Here is a 16,753-nt window from a genome sequence, read left to right as displayed (position 1 = left end):
TTGAATCAGAAAAAGATGAAAAAGTTTAATCCAATCTAATGGAAATCAGGCACAAAGAGAGACTCAGCTTGAGATGTGATTAACATCATGGTTGGACATTGCTTTAGTCTTTTATCTCACTATTTGCAGCACTTTTGGTTTTCTAAAATGAAGGCTGAACCCATCATCCCTTAACCTCCATATGCGACAAAGAATTTCTTCATGTCTTTGTGTTGAACAGTGACAGGTTGTCGGCCCGCTGGCTCTTTGATCCTCAGAATCAGTTGTGGTTAAAGCTAAATGAGAGTAAATCCAGATTTTATGCTGCATGGCTAGAAGGTGCAATTGTACACACTCGGATGGGAAAGCTAATTCCACTTCAAATCAATAATCACGCCAGACACACCAGGCAGAGCTGCCTCTCTCCAATCTGATTTTATGCACATATCCATCCTCAGACTTAACCAATACAAAGTCATTTGGCAGGCACATTAGCAAGCTCTCTGTGTTGTGTTCTGGTGAATATATATTCATTACAGCCTACACCAGCAGAATCCCCTTTTACCATTTCACAGATGGGTGGTCAGGGTCACCTTTCCTACCTGGCATCTGTAGCCACAGCTTTCTTCACATTTCATGTGCCTTTTCATTACTGTCTCATTGTCCTTTACATCAATGGATATTCCTTACTGAGATCTCTATCGCTCCTTCCATCACTTCTGTCATGCTTTTCTTTTTTTTTTTTTAAAAATTACCTCTATCTACACTCAAGTGAAGAAAAGGACAGACAGAAAAGGACAAAAGAAAATCATGTGTTTGAAATGAAGACTTTTATGGTCAGCATAGATAATAGATAATGAGGATTGGTTAAATTAATATAGTAATCTTTGTAAATGCCAGTGAGATTGTGTATGCCAATATCTTGGTAATATATTTATGAAAGCTTTGAGTTTAGTTCTCGTGGTTTTGTTTAGTCTGTCTTCTTGCGGCAGAATGGATGTGAAGTTTTGTTCCATGTATAGTTTTTTTAGCTTTTGGTTTTGTTTTAATAAGGAGTCCCACAGCGGTTCTGTTCCAGATTTACTACTTTATGAGCAAAATAATTTGTTTCCTTGACTCTTCAACTGGAAAATCTGTTAAAACATATTAATGTGACCTGTGTTACTCCTGCTCTTCTTGCTGCTTTTGGAGCTCCGTCGGGAGGAGGTGGTGGCTGAGCTGTGCTCGCTGAGGGAGTCTTGAGCAGAGGAGGTGCTTCCTGTATTCTCACTGCTGTCTCTCAGCATGCTCTCATAGCCGCTGCTGCCGCCACTGTGGTAAAACAAGGCTGTCTTTCCCATGGCCGGGGGCAGCTCGCCACTCAATACGCTGCTGTTAAAGGTGAAGTGACATCACATTTAGGAAGGAATTTAGAAAAAAGAAAGAAAAGAAAAGAAACCAATTAAAAGGATTAAAACTATTTTTATTCATACCTGTTGTCACTTGCGTGGCCGCTGCTGCAGCGATGTGGTTTCCTCGGAGCTGTGATCTTGCTATAGGGAGAAGGCAGTGTTTGCACCACAGATGCTCTCTCCTCTCCCGGGCCATCTCCTCCTGCTCCACCTCCACTGGAAACAGCAAAATATCAAGTGCCCAAAGCAATAAAGAAAGTTACAACTTTAAAAGATTATTGTTTGAGTGACTTTTAATGACATTTTGTCTTGCAGAGTTTGCACTTTGGATCTTAGACGGTGATGTAATTCTTCCATAATGAATAAACTTAATCCTTTAATTTATGTTAACTGCTCCATGAATCTTGCATTTGGTTGAGATGTAAAGCAAAATGAACTTAAACTAACCTCGACCCTCCAACACCTCTTTCCTCCACTGGATCTGTGCCTCCCCCCTGGACATGAGTCCTTGAGCGGGATCCTGCACTTCCCTGGAGGAGCTCAGAGATTCTGCTGTTGACAGCTCGCAGAGGCAGCTTGGCTGTCAGGCTTCCTCCTCGACTACGGCTCAGAGACTGGGTAGACCACGATCCAGGAGCAGGTCCCTGCTGCTGCTGCAGGGGAGCCTGAACAGAACTCTGAGGCTAAAGAGACATGTAAATAGTTTAGGTGGGAGAAATGGGTTGAGTTATTAAGTGTAGTTTGGGTTTTTAGGTGGGAAAAACTGTCTTTCTTCACACTTACGAGGCATTCTCACTTACCTTTCCATTAGGAGGAAGGCTGGAGCTGCGGCTGGCATTTTGGTTTAAAGACTTGGTAGAGAAGCTCAGAGTCTTAGTACTGGAAGCAGACAGACTCCTGGCCTTGGGACTGCTGGTCATCAGGAGTTTACTGACTGCTGATATTTTTGACTGGCTGCTGGTCTTGGCTGGTGACTGTGGAGTGCTGTTTGGACTGGTACTGCCACTCAAGCTAGGGCTTCCAGTGGGAGAAGATACTGATGTAGCACGAGTGATGCTACGCCCAGTGCGGGGCATGGTGGTATCCCCCCTCACCCCTCCTCCTCCTCTAAGGCTCTCACCTCTCTCTAGGGAGAAGCAGTCATAGTGGTGAGAACCACTGTGGGAACTGTGGACCCGGCCCAGAGAGTTTGTTCTGTTGGCAAGCTGCTCCAACTTGGCGCTGAAGAGTCTGCTGCTATCTATGCTGGAGCCACGCTGTCGGGTGATTCCCACAGGACCACATGCAGATGTCCCTGCATCATCTGCTGAAGTGCCAAGTGGTGAGACTGCATGGCTGGGTTGGTGGAGGGGGCTGGATGCCCTGTTTCGTTGATCGAGGCTTGACTTTCGTACTGGGGGTAGAGGTGGGATTCCTCCCTTCTTGTGGGAGAAAAAGCCCTGTTTTCCATTGGATCCCCAGCGGTCAAGTGTGGCACGGGGACTACAGGGAGTTGAAGTGGTAACACCAAGACTCCGGTACTCTGTCCCATTGTCTAAGCCATCATGGCGGTTGAGACGACTCCAGCCGCGAGGAAGACTTGCTGTGCGGTGGATATCTGGGCTGTAGATGCCAGTCAAGCCTTCACTCTGAGCAACAACAGCAACCATCTCACAACCATCTACCACTCTCTTTAGAAAGTCTGGAGATGACACCACCTCCCCACTGGAACCAGAGTAGCCACCTGGAGATGGGAGATTAACAAGCATAAGAAACAATGCCGACTTGAAACGTTATACATCGAGGCATTGTCATGTTGGTTCTTACCATCCTTGCAGAAGCTTTCTTGTTCCTCATTACCACATTCAACTTTCTCTGCTGACTGGCTCTTGAAAGGCTCTACTTCCCTCCTTTCTGGCTTCACTTCACACACGAGCTCTCTGGACCTTCCTTCCTCAAGGCTACGTTTCAACCAGGGGTCTTCAAAACTAATCTCACTGGATATCGAGGCTAAAACAGCTGCATTTAACTTGACAGGGTCTTTCATTAAGGCAGTCTTTGTAGGTGAGGAGAGAATGGTGGGCTCCTGTATAACCATAGGTTTGACAGCTACACATGGATGAACACTGGTGGTGTTCTTGAAAGCAGAGTGGTTACCAGACCCTGCAAGAATTTGGATGTTAGTTTTAGCCATAGAGGGAGGTAGTTTTCTGAGCCTGTCTTTGGTTGGAGGTTGTTTGTCAGACAAAGTCTCTGACAGCACCAGCTCTCCCTCCAGACTCCCCCTTCGTGGGTTTCCTCTGCTCTCATAACAACCCAAACCTTCAACTCCAATGCCCTGGCTGGGTTCAAGATCAGCCAGGGCCTCCCCTTGCTGACTCTGGGACTGGCTGAAGCTGTGAAGAGACTGATCAGCTTCACTGCCCACACTCAGATCACTCATCCAGGAGGAGATGGGTGAACCACAGTTAGACATTCCTGTAGCCAAGGCCTCACCTTCCATCCGCAGCTTGGCCATTGCCACCTGGAACAGAGATCAGTACAATGAGACACCCAGAAATCTAACACACATTATGAAATTTGCCTATTTTAGTCTCCAAGTCATCCTCAGCACATGCAGTCGCATCTCAAAATGAGCTGAAAGACTGTTATTGCAAGCAATACAACTACACTAACCTCTGCCATGGCCACCACCTCTTTAACCCCAGAGGTTGCTGAAAGGCCTGAGGGCATGTGATATTCCTCCACAGCGCCATCCAAAACTTCACTATTAGTGATGCTGATGGGTTGAGAGTCTGATGCCAAGGCGGCTTCAGATCCACAGTCACTGTTAAAGCTGATGATGCTTGTTGGACGACAGGCCAAGCTCTGAGCTTCCATGAGGGCTGCAACATCAAGGTTATCCTCTCCTCCAGAAGCTACATCACGCACCAGCTCATCTTCCCCAAGCAAGAAAGATCCAGCTGCCCCTCCACTTCCAGCCGGTCCTGAAGCTGCAGGATAAAAGAGAAAACAGGGATTTAACCACAACTCTTTTGAGGTTCAGCTGGTAAATATGTCACACTTTTGTCACTGGGACTGAATGGTCAAGAGATGTTTTCCATCACCATCTTTGTGTGTGTCCAAAGGTATTGGAGGGACATCATCGTCACAGAGTGTCTCAGCAGAACCCAGGCTGGCAGACAGAGATGGAGTTGGCTCTCGGACTTGTGGGCTCATGCCTGCAGGAGAAGTTCTGGACAGCAGAGACTCTGTGGAGGAGCGACCACTGTCTGCAGCCAAACTGTCTGCAGAGTCAGAGGTACACATTTAGCATTTTAATAAATTATGTTCTTCTGACACTGAGTACATGCGTCCACAAAAGCTCTGGTGAATACATCTACTTAGACTACAACAAGTAAATAAACAGAGGAACTGTTGTCATCAGGTGAGTCAGCATGTGTGAACATTTTATATCTCTTCCATTTATATATAACAGTTCAAACATACATTGACAAGAGGATAATAAATGTGTGTTATGCCACCCATCAGCACACTGTCCTTGTGTGACTCAACTTTGTATTTGCTTTTCAGATAAGAACGCTTACTGTCTGAGATCAAAGCATCTGTAGTCTGGCAGTCCTGAGCCAGAGTGTGTGAGGACAGAGGAGGTGTTGTCGGCATCACCCCCTTCTGAGTGTAGACCTTACACCGCTGGGATGGGGACGAAGGAGGCCTGAGAAGGAGCAATCAATCATGATGGACATTTTTTATTATTATTATTAGAGAACTGAATTTTATAAAAACTTTTTTTCAGAGTGATGCCCTCTGCCTACTGTACTCTATGCTTGTGTCATTCACCTGTACTCTGAGGTTTTGGTCAGGCTGGCAATGCCTAGACGTGGTGATCCAATTGGTCGCCCCTTTCCCTCAGTATTGCCAGCCAAGTTCAGATTCTCATGGCTTGACAGGGAAAACAAAGGAGACATATTGTCAGTCAATGTGTCAAAATCTGAAATTTAGCATGTTTAGCTGTCTTGTAGCATACCTGTCATGTAGGTGGGAGTTCTTGGTCCTGTGCAGATGGTTAGAGGTGATGCTGCTGCTTCCTGTTACGCTCCTTGTACTTGTTACAATGGGAGATCCAGTTGTCTGTGCCAGGCTGTGGATCATGGTCTGAGCCAGCTCTGCTTCCTCCACCACTTCCTTGATATCCTGCAGCTGTTGATCATTGCTTCTCCTCTTGGAGGTTGCTGCTTCTGATGAGGAGAACTTTGCTTTACAGAGACAACACGTAGAGGCTGGGTATGTTTGACCCAAAAGTAAGTTGCAGGAACAGTAAAAGGAGATTTGTGGCTTATTTGGGTACAAGACTGGGATGAAATATTAATATAATACATGTACGTAAAATTAAATAAAGCAATTGCCTGTTTTGGCTTCTGTATCCAACCCAGCTGCAGAGCCAGGAGCAGGTGCTGAGCTTGGAATAGATGATGAAGGACACAACTCTTGTTTGGCACCTTGTTTGCTTGCTGGAACCTCTTCAAGGGGAAATTTTGCCACCTGCAAAAAGGGAGAAGGAACTCCTAGTTGTTTTTCACGTCACAAATCCTGTAATAGTTGGATCAGATGACTTTATAAAGCAATGACTTGAGCTGCTTTTGAAAATGAGAACCCTTCGTTATCCAGGAAAATGTCAACCGTGGTCAGTGAACTTAAAATAAATCATTTGACCTTATCCTCTAGTAAAACCAAAAAAACGGATTTAATACAGCAATAACACAATAATGTACAAGGAGGGAATCAGTTTGAATGCATTATTTAGAAACACAAACCCTTTGCTCCTCCAAACATCCATCCATCTATCCATCCATCCGTCTGTCCGTGTTTTATCATATAGACTGAGTAATATTCGAATGATTATTGTTTGTCTGCGTGTATACATATGAAATGTGTCTCTCACCTCTTCACTGCCATCTATGCAGTCTAGTCTCTCCTGCAGCTCAGCAAAGGTATTGCACTTCAGACATTCAGCTCCTTCCTCTGGGACAGGCGCCAACGGCTGACCAAGCAGAGACTGAGAGGGCTGTGGCTGGCCGGATGGCTGGGAGGGGCAGCTGGCAGTCTCATCTGGTTGAGACTGGGAGTGTTGGAGAAGAAACAACTGAGATGTAAGTCTGAGATGAAAAAATATTGTTTTAGATGCTAAATTGTCACTAGAACATATTATACTGACCTTGTTTTGAGCTCCTGTTATTGGACTTGGACCATGTGTTTGATGCTGCTCTGATGTTTTGCCTCGAAGTAAAGCAGGAATAATTGGTACAAATTCTGGAGGTCCCTCATTGTCCGTTAGCTCTCGGTCCGATACTGCAGCTCCGTTCGGGCCAACATAGATCACTGTGTCACATGACTGCTCACTACTCGAGTATTCGTCTGGGTCACTGGACAGTCGCAACAGCGGTAGGTCGGAGTCGGTGTCACCGCGGTGATGGAAGGGTCGCAGATGAGTGGGACGACGCATGCGACCCTCCTCGCAGGAGCTTTCCCCTCCAGAGGAGCTTGATGTGTATTGCTGAGAGGTGATTACATGATGTAAAAGTGAAGGCAAAGATAGACATCAGCAAACTAAGATATGATGTTAATATTTCATTTAATTTTAATCACATGCTGGAACTTTCCATCTTTTCACAGTGTCAGATTTCTTAAGTATTTTTTCTAAGCTTAGCTCCACTGAACAACTCTGAGATAAGGGAGCCTGAGAGGTGAGATTGTGTCAGCAGCAAAATGAGATAAAGTGATATATAAGGTTTTAGAATGAACTCTGCTCAAACAATACATCTTTTAAAGAAATTAATTTAAGTGTGATAAAAGATGTTCCACCATAAATCATTATAGCATTAATATAAGGTAAAGAGCAGGAGTCCTGTTTTACTACTGTTATTGTAAGACCGATGACAGTTTCACTGATAAACAGTCAAACAAGTGTGTTAAGGGAACATCTGTTGTATTTTAGCCAGATTATAAATGCAGCCAAAAGTTTCAATTTCATGATATTCAGTTAAAATAATCCCATTTTTTTAAGAAGCATTAAACTCACCACAGTGACTTTAGTTTTCTTCTTCTTCATGCGGAGGACGCGCGAAGCAATCTGGATGGTGGAAAGGGTTTCTGAGAAATCTCTGGGTGAGGCAGAGATGTGAGCAATCATGGTGGTCCGGCAGTTCATGTTGCCTAGCGACTCCCTTAGCAACATGGTCAGCTTGCTGTCCCTGGTTACACATATACACTGAGATGTGAGCACTGAAGACAGGTTGGAAAATGATACAGCTGCTTAAGTGTGACGAAATGTGTCTTTCTACACCCCCCACAGGCAGACACATTTCAATATTTGACAGTGAATCAAAGACAAATCTTGGTAACAAGAGATCAGCCTTCTGCACATTTTCCATAAGTTTTCAAGTTTTCTTGGATCCACTGTGATTAAGATAAAGCAAAAGAAAAGCAAAATGCTTTTAAGAATCATCCTCATAAGGTCTAATATTGGGAGATGGTCTCGCTCCCAGAGAGATTTATATTAGCAGATGGGAGTAAAACTAGGTTGTGTGTTTAAGAAAAGACCTCTCTTGGGTGGGCTACTGCAATCATTCTTAACATTTTTTTTCCTGCACGTATGTGTGTGTTGCATTTGTTGAGGCCTGCAGGCTGACAGAGAGTACAGCTCCTCTGTGGCCTGTTACCTCATGCTGTTGTCCCCTTTTCTCTAAAAACACAGCCTGCAGTCAAGTCCCCCACACACACGTGTATATTCACACACACACACACACAGTGCATGCACACACTTTTTTCTTGACCTCCTCTTTTTCATCAGTGGTCCTTTCCTCTCTTTTCTTTGGCCTTGGGCTTTAATAAACCCTCTTTTTTTTCCCCTCGATCTGTCTCTATCTCTGCATCTCTCTCGGAGATTAATGTAGGTAAACTCATGACTCATGAAGTATTCATTTGGATGTTAATTCAAGTGCTGAGCATGTTGGATTGGATCTTAACTCTCAGCTTGTGCTAAATGTAGAACCAGTTTCACCAGGAAGAAACCACTTTATATGTAACACAATGCTCTCTCTGTGATTAATCTATCCACAACAAACGTAACATCTGCAGGTTTTGATACAGTTAATACAAAAAATTAATAATATGGAGCAAACCAGGAGAAGCGACAGCGCTAAATGCTTCATTTTTGGAGGTGTATTTTAAACATCCAATAAACTCAAACTATATACTTTCTGAATATGCTGAAATAGGAAAGTATGTCTAAAGTACTAACTTTGTGCTGGCATTTTTACAACTAAAATGTAATGTGTGTGTGTGTGTGTGTGTGTGTGTGTGTGTGTGTGTGTGTGTGTGTGTGTGTGTGTGTGTGTGTGTGTGTCAAGGGGAAATTTTACTGATTTATGCAGGAACAGAAATAATTTGAGTTTTTTTATTTTGTCCAAAGTTTGAGGAGATGGTTTGGTAAATGCATGCTGCACCATGATTAAAGAGGACCTAAACAACTGAATATGAAGGTATGCAAACACCAGCAGCCATACCTGCAGTACAACTCAAAGTAAAAATATTTTATGACCGATAAGGAGATTCAACACAAGATGAAAATTATCCTGGTAAAAGCAAACGGTAAGTACTGCACCTTGTCATTATATAGTAAAAGGATGCACATGTACCAACATGCAGAAATACTCTAAACAATAGCTCTCTCCTGTCCTCCTCCTCCTCTCCTCCTGGTTCACCATCCAAAACATGAGCTTTTGACACACAGCTGGATGGATTCAAGCTTTGTGGCTGTTTATAAAAAAAGACCCTTCCATCTATGTTTTGCTGCTGAAATCAAGTCTCAAACAATTTTATGATTTTTTTTTCAATTTTCTGAAGACCTTGTTCACCAAGTAACCTTCATTTTGCTTGGCAAAGAGGAGATGTACCTTGTGTGGTCATACGCTGCTGTCACTAAACCACTGTGAGGTTCTACATGTTGCTCATGCAAGCTGAGTTACTGCAGTCTTTCGGCTTTAACTGACTGCCATCAACAACTTATTTTTAATCAGAGAACTGTGACTACCAGCATGTGCTACTCTTTTCAGGCCAGTCTGTAAACCCTAGAGATGGTTGGGTGTGAAAATCAATACTTGAACAAGCCTGGCTGGCACCAACAGCCTTGTCTCATAAAAACTCTCTCAAATCACGTTTCCTCATTTTGATGCCTGGTTTGAATTTCAGCAGATCCTCTTCACCCGGTCTACGTAACTAAATGTTTTATCTTGCTGTGACTGGATGGCCACACAGCTACCACAGTAATGCTACGAAAGACTGTTGGTAAGAATTTCCATCTACAGGAGCAGGTTGTTAATGGCAAGTAATGACAGACTCTCATGTCTTGGATCAGACTTGTGTTTCTGGATTCTTACGAGTTCATTTCTAGCAGACTGTAGAAACACTTCGTTTCATGAACTTGAGAGCTACAAATAATCCACTGATCAACACTAGATTCACATGTTACCTAGCAACCATAGTGGAACACAAGTGAGATTAACAGAACAGGATGGGATCTCATGCAATGGAGCAAAACTTGACATTTTCAGCAACTCCAATGAAATAAAATCAGTTGACCTGGTGGACTCATCCTGCATTCAGACAGCTTTGATTTAGCAGTCTCATCGCATTGCGGAAAAAACAAGACGCAGCTTCTTTGGCTGCATTTATTTCCAGGACAGAATCAGTTCTTTGCTGTTTCCATTGTGTTTTTTTAGATTAACATGTATTCTGTGGAAAAATCAGGAAGAATTTTGACATTTATTAAGTGTGAAACCATTAAATTCAGGTGCCTTGTTTTGTACCATGGACCAATATAAAACTATTTACCGATTTAATGTGAGACTGCTGCATTTTCAGTGTAATAGGGCAAAATCTACAAGATTGATTGATTTTAATACAGTCTGAAAAAATTAAGAAGATTAAATATGTCAAGACATCAAATGACATCTGGCCTTACGATCAGCTTTAGTCTTACGGTGACAAACCTCATTCAGGCAGTTTTATTCTTATTAAGAAACAGCGAGGCACAGCATTCATTCTTATATTAATTACGCCACACTTCTGAGTCATCAGCAAGGCTTTGCTCGCAGCCTCGGCACTGATGTGAGAAGCAGCTTGTTTTGCATTGTAAATGTAAAAGATGGAGATTAAATTAACCTGGTGAACAGCACAGCCTTTTACAAAAGAAACAGAAGAGAGGAAAGTAAAGAACAGTTAGGCAAAGGTAAAAGGAAAACTTTGACAGTTTCATTTACAGTTTTCATTTACATCAATTCAGCAATTCAGATTTTTTCCCTCATTTCATGTACTTTCATTCTCATCTGAGCAGCTCTAGCTACAGTCTCGACCTGTGTTATCTCCCCTTTAGTCTCACTGCCAGTTAGCAAACCAGCAAAATGAAATGGATGAATATGGAAAAGCAGCTGTTGTTGTTTAAATCATTAAGTCCTCCAAACCTGAAGCACCTGAGGAAATCCGCCTGATGCTTCCCTTTCCTCTTCTCCTCCAGGTCCACAACATCCTGCCCTCCTCCTCCATCCTCCACTCACTCCTCTCCACATTTTTCTCACCCAGTTAGGAAATTAGTCATTTTTTTTCTTCAATTTCTGCTTCACTTTCCCCACTCTTACTTTAATTCATGCATCTTATTACATTTCCTCAATGCACTCCCCTCCCACACACACAGCAGCATACTTGTATGGGATGTGTTTGCTCCCGTTGACCAGGGCCAGGATCACGTTGCCAAGGGCAGACAGGGAAAGACACAGAGGGGCTGAGCTGGGTGAGTTCTCTCTGCTTTTCCCACTTCCTCCTCCTCCAAGTGCTTTGACATCACAGCTGCCCAGGTCCAGCAGGTGGAGGCGACTGCGACCTCCTGACACTAGCAGATGTGATAAATAGGTCAGGAATGGATGGAAAAGAGAGGACAGAAAGCAAAGAGGTGAAATTTAAATTAACAGTGCTGGACTAATTGGTTTAAATAGCGTCATCATTAAAGTATGTTATTTTTCTGATATCAAAATAACTTAAAGTGTTCATATATAAACACATCAGGACACATGCTAAAATGTTTTTATTTAAAGTAGTTATGATGAAAAGCTTTTCAGAAAGAGTCTGAATCAGATTAATGACATGCTGTAAAACCACCAAAGGCCTATATTTTTATAAGGGCAAACCCCACATCTTTTTAATTTTCCGTTTGTGTTTATTAGCGTACAGTAAATGCAATGCCAACAGCCATTAGAGAGCTAAAGATTTCAGAGCGAGAGCGAAGAGAAAAATGATCTGAGGTCTATTAACAATAGAAAGTCAGCTATTTGATTTGTTGCTTTTCATTTATATAGAAATCAATCTTTTTTATGGCAAAGAGGCATTGAACTGTAATATCAGATCTGTGGTCTATTCTCAGAAAAATGCAAAGATGCTCATTTTCTTCTTGTGATCGCGATGAGGGAAGTTGTAAATTATGTTTTGCTGCAATGTAATGCAAAATGCAGCGTACCATGTTTATCCAACAAAGCTAAAAATAAATAAGGCATATCTAGATGTTAGAGATGAAAGGTATCATGGCAGAACTTCATTGGTTCTCTGGCCAGTCATCTTTAATCTTAGGTGATATTTTTGCTCTCATATGCGTAACAGCACGCTGTTGCTGGAATTTATAATTACAAGATGTGCTCCAGTAAGCACTACATCTCCAGCCGTTCCTTATTTGAGGTAAATGTTGCGTGCACCTTGTGGGAAGTAAGTGACCACAGTCAAAAGGTGAATGTGGGGGATGAGAAGCAAATTTATGGAGTGCTTTTGGAAAGAAATAACATGTGTGAGCAGGCTGTTCTGATGTATCTGAAGCATCCATCCAAACCACTGCTGAAGTTGTGTTGACGCAGAAATAAGCATGGTGGGACAACACTATAAACTTATCTTTTAAAAATACTGACAGAATTACAGAAACCTTAACAACTCAATCTTAAATGTACAAAAGTGTCCCGAGTTTTTCCTCTAAATCAGAACAAATCCCAAATCGACCACTGGTGGATGTCCATCAGGAAAATGGGTTAGTTGATGAGTGAAGCCTGATGTCAGCTGAAGTTGTAAATCAGAGACAGCTCCTATATTAGATCTGGACATCAGTATTAAACATATATATACATATATATATATATACATATATATATATATATATATATATATATATATATATATATATATATATATATATATATATATATATATATATATATATATATGTATATATATATATACATATATATATATATATGTATATATATATATACATATATATATATATACATATATATGTATATATATATATATATATATATATATATATATGTATATATATATATATATATATATATATATATATGTATATATATGTATATGTATATATATATGTATATGTATATATATATATGTATATGTATATACATATTTATATGTATGTATATATGTATATGTGTGCGTGTGTTGATGCACACACATTTGACCGTTTTTCTCTCTAACACACAAATTCATGAGCCTTGCAAACACGTCTCCACTTTGACTCGTCCATGAATGTCATAGTTACTGACATAACTGATCTGTTCATTTAAGTACAGTACCAGTCAAATGTTTGGACACACATTCCCATTGGATTTAATGGGAAAGACGGTCCAAACTTTTAACTGGTAGTGTAAAAGTGTGAATATAAACACACACTTATTTCTGTGGTGTAGCAACAAAATGTTATGAACGCATCTGTCTTCATTTTACTGCCATTATCAGATAAACGTGTGATTCAAAGTGAGAAATTTATTAAAGGCAAGTACTCATAGTGTGTCTGTACCAGCAGAAGTCACTATAATAACTGTTTGCTCTTGTGTTGACGTGTTGATAATAATCACAAAACCATGTTTGAAAGCAATACTTACTCCCTCCTTTCCCAGTCTTTTCCATACGATACTGGTAGATGTGTAATGTAAAGAGCATGTGAGAATTCCTGTGTTCTTCCTCTGTGGTGTTGGGGCGCTGGCTACTGTGGCGAGCAGCTATGGCTGCATCCAGGAACCAGGCTGCCTTTTCTGGGGTGGGAGCTCGGAGTTCAGACTGGTTTTGAAGCTGGAAAACATGAAGGAAACAAAGTGTGAGTGTTTCACTTTGTAAACAAGATAAGGTGGCAGGAGGACGGGCAGCCGGAAACATTTTATTATAGCTTGAGGGATTTGGTTTACCCACCAAGAAGTGTTTAAATACAGATAATGTTGTGTACTATGAGGATTTAGGATGTATGTGACTAATTGGTACATTTTAAAGAAGTATCCCCACTTTTCCTGTAGGTAGAATAAAACCAGATAGAAGGAGGCAGAGATGGGGAATGGTACAGACTGTATTTGTATGTGCATGGTTGTGTTTGTGGTGCTGCAGGATACCATTACTGATGAGATTATGATAGATTAGTGACGGATTTAAACAGATGTGTTTGTATCAGCACCTCTAATCCTGTAAACCTATAACTGTACACACACTGACAGCAGTCTGCTGACTGCTGCTATGTTGGTTTTGGCATTTTTCTACATACATGATTGAAACTTCTTCAGTGTAGCTGCCTGAAATGAATGCTGATTATGTTGTTGGTGGTGATTAGATCTTAATGACATGTAAAAAAAAAAACTAGGCCAAAAACTGGATTGTTTGGCAACTGGTTATTACTGTGTCACTTAAAAAGCAAAAGCTCATTTTTCTGAACTGGACTGAACTAATGGTAATGAATTTATAAGCAAGGTACTGTTTGTTTTTCTTTTAAATCTCATTTGTTAGAAATATGTCGTGCATTTTTGACAAAATGTATAAACCTGTGCATTTCACTATCCTTAAATGCCTCTCCAAGTCATCTGTACGTGTGTGCACGCCCAAGCATGCACACCCCTGAGACAACGGAAAACTAACTGCTGGAGGCTAAAAAGACAAAGCAAAAGCAAATTGATAAAAAGACCTGAGGCTGTTCATACACATGCTCAATGGATTTATTCTACTGCAGCTGCATTACATAATCTAATGCCACTGTCAGCCGTGGTACATTGAAATGCACATGGGTGTGGGTGTGTGTGAGTATGAAATCACCTGCATGCCACAGATGGGATCCTCGCAAAGATATACTCCAGGTGACTGTCCATCCTGTAAGCTTCCTGTGGCCACTTCAGACAGCAAGTCCTTAAGGTTCTCCTCTTTCCCCCAAACCTGAACAAACATGCACACACACACACACAAATGTACAGACAAGTCATAATGTCATTTATTTTCTTTCAAAGACTTTTTCTAGCCCAACAAACAAACACAAAGAAGGTGAAACCTATAACAAAAACTTACTTAGTCACTACTCATAATGCCAACTTAGCAAACTGATGTTAGCTACCACTCTGCTGCTTCTGCAGCTACTCCTGAGGTTTATCACTGACCTCAACAGCAGAGACGCGAACAGAGAAGCGTGCTCCTGTTTTCTCCTTTCTCTCGTTGATGAGCTTAAACAGCCAGGAGATGGCACAGGGAATTATACCCAGAGTCTGTAGAGAGTCATCACGACCAATCATTGTGTACGATTTTCCTGGAGAGGGCAGGCAGAAAGACAAAACAGAAGGGTGAGCAGAGGAATATGGAGATCTGTCAAAAGAAGCATCATCAAGAACTTACGCTCAAAGTGGGAAAGAAGTATGAAAAGGTGTGAGCATTAAAAAAAAAAAAAAAAAAAAGTTGTGCTTGAATGTCTGAGCCTCATAATCTGCCTCTTCTCTGTCACAGGATGACTATGCCCCTCCCACACCTGCTCTGCCTGTCAGATGTTGGAGATCAAGCACATGCCTAAATAAAGCCATATGTCACAGCTAACGATCCCACTCACAGAAACAGACGGCATCAAAAGCCCGATTCCTGTGATGCAGAGAAGAGAAATGAATCTGGTTTGTTCTACAGGAGGATGGAGGAGATGTTGTCAGCTACACTGTTATTATACATTGTTCTGGAGCGATCCTCTGTCAAAACAGCAACGCCTCTCATAATTAGTTCTGAAAATGTAAAATCTAGAGGATGCAGACTAACAAACATTGTATAAAGACTTTATTTAGTATGAGAAAAGCTTGCCTCATTGTCCTGGTGCTTATTAAGTGTTCAAATGAAAGAGTATCTGCTGTATTAATATTGAATTTGTATGCTGCTCACAGCTATATTAAAAGATTTTTCTTTCTTAACAAGCAACACTGAACCATTCACTCTGGTTTATTACATTTCTTAGTTGGTTTCTTTTGATTTAACCAATCAGATGGATTCTTCGTCCTGATGGCTTCATGTAGGATCCCTACCATAATCTCACAACACTCGAACAACCCTCATTTCCCGAGGCCTGAGTGTATGTGACAGGGTGCGTAAGTAACTATATAAGTGTGGCTCCAGAAATTTTCCCTCTGCTCTGACGACTGCAGGCTGTCAAGTCATGGTTCACTGGCTGACTGCTCTGCTGACTAACACTGCAGCACAGTAACAATACACTTCAGGCAATGAAGCCTTGAATGTGTGTGTGTGTCTGTGTGTGTGAGTGGGAGCGTGTCTGCGTTGTTGATGTATATTCCTGGTAATTGGTCACATCAAGCCAAGATTCGGATGCTGTCAGAGAGTGAACAAGGTGTGAAAGAACAAAGCCGCACTGTGTCATGAGTTCAAAAACAAGGCCACATGAGGTTGCACGGACACGTGTACGCTCATTATTACAAAATGATAACCTACGATCTCATAATGGCTACAAAATCCATCAGACATGCCTTAAAGCCAGAAGATTCAATTACATTTCTCAAACCCATTCATTTGTTTCAGCACCATTTGGACTTTCATTTAATTTTACTTATTCAACAAAAGCTCACTGTAAAAACGAGCATTAGTTTCTGTCTGTGTCTGAAGCCCCCACAGCCAAGGGCCACAGAGCTGAAGAAAAATGTTCTTTGTGTTACTTTACCCATTTTAATTAGTAAAAAGGTGATGCTATTATAATGCAGCCCCCATTAAGATTCATGGCCTTAGGTGAGCTGGATCACAGAGAATGATCTGATCCGCTGCTACAGCAGCAGACATTTAAACTGAGCGTTAATGTGAGTAAAATCAATTAATGATTTGAGTCCTCATCAGCATAAATCATGACAAGTCTTTGTTTTCATTTCTAGTATCAAAATTTGAAAGCTGTTTGAAAACATGAAAAACATGTTTGATCTGTATCAGGGTAAGTCTGCATCTTACGGGCATTGTGTTGATTATGTGACCATTAATGAGATTTTTGCTAAATAAAGTACAAAGCG

General features: G+C 41.5%; 1 protein-coding gene across 1 annotated transcript in view; it reads right to left on the bottom strand.

The window, feature by feature from the left end:
- kif26ba (kinesin family member 26Ba) overlaps positions 1–16,753 on the bottom strand; it is a gene marked incomplete at both ends in the record, with an annotated part of 87,724 nt that overhangs the window by 4,748 nt on the left and 66,223 nt on the right. Inside the window, 18 exons of the mRNA XM_079240809.1 lie at positions 1,136–1,350; positions 1,452–1,586; positions 1,824–2,053; positions 2,171–3,093; positions 3,210–3,873; positions 4,026–4,318; positions 4,457–4,636; positions 4,937–5,064; positions 5,190–5,291; positions 5,377–5,629; positions 5,756–5,891; positions 6,292–6,458; positions 6,561–6,903; positions 7,429–7,600; positions 11,109–11,295; positions 13,349–13,535; positions 14,538–14,654; positions 14,873–15,018. Coding sequence (XP_079096935.1) covers positions 1,136–1,350; positions 1,452–1,586; positions 1,824–2,053; positions 2,171–3,093; positions 3,210–3,873; positions 4,026–4,318; positions 4,457–4,636; positions 4,937–5,064; positions 5,190–5,291; positions 5,377–5,629; positions 5,756–5,891; positions 6,292–6,458; positions 6,561–6,903; positions 7,429–7,600; positions 11,109–11,295; positions 13,349–13,535; positions 14,538–14,654; positions 14,873–15,018 — 4,578 coding nt within the window. The remainder of the gene's footprint in view (positions 1–1,135; positions 1,351–1,451; positions 1,587–1,823; positions 2,054–2,170; positions 3,094–3,209; positions 3,874–4,025; positions 4,319–4,456; positions 4,637–4,936; positions 5,065–5,189; positions 5,292–5,376; positions 5,630–5,755; positions 5,892–6,291; positions 6,459–6,560; positions 6,904–7,428; positions 7,601–11,108; positions 11,296–13,348; positions 13,536–14,537; positions 14,655–14,872; positions 15,019–16,753) is intronic.

Source organism: Telmatherina bonti (assembly GCF_933228915.1).
Source record: "Telmatherina bonti genome assembly, chromosome: 1".
In the NCBI taxonomy this organism is placed as follows: Eukaryota; Metazoa; Chordata; class Actinopteri; order Atheriniformes; family Telmatherinidae; genus Telmatherina; species Telmatherina bonti.
This window is presented reverse-complemented; position numbering and strand designations above follow the sequence as displayed.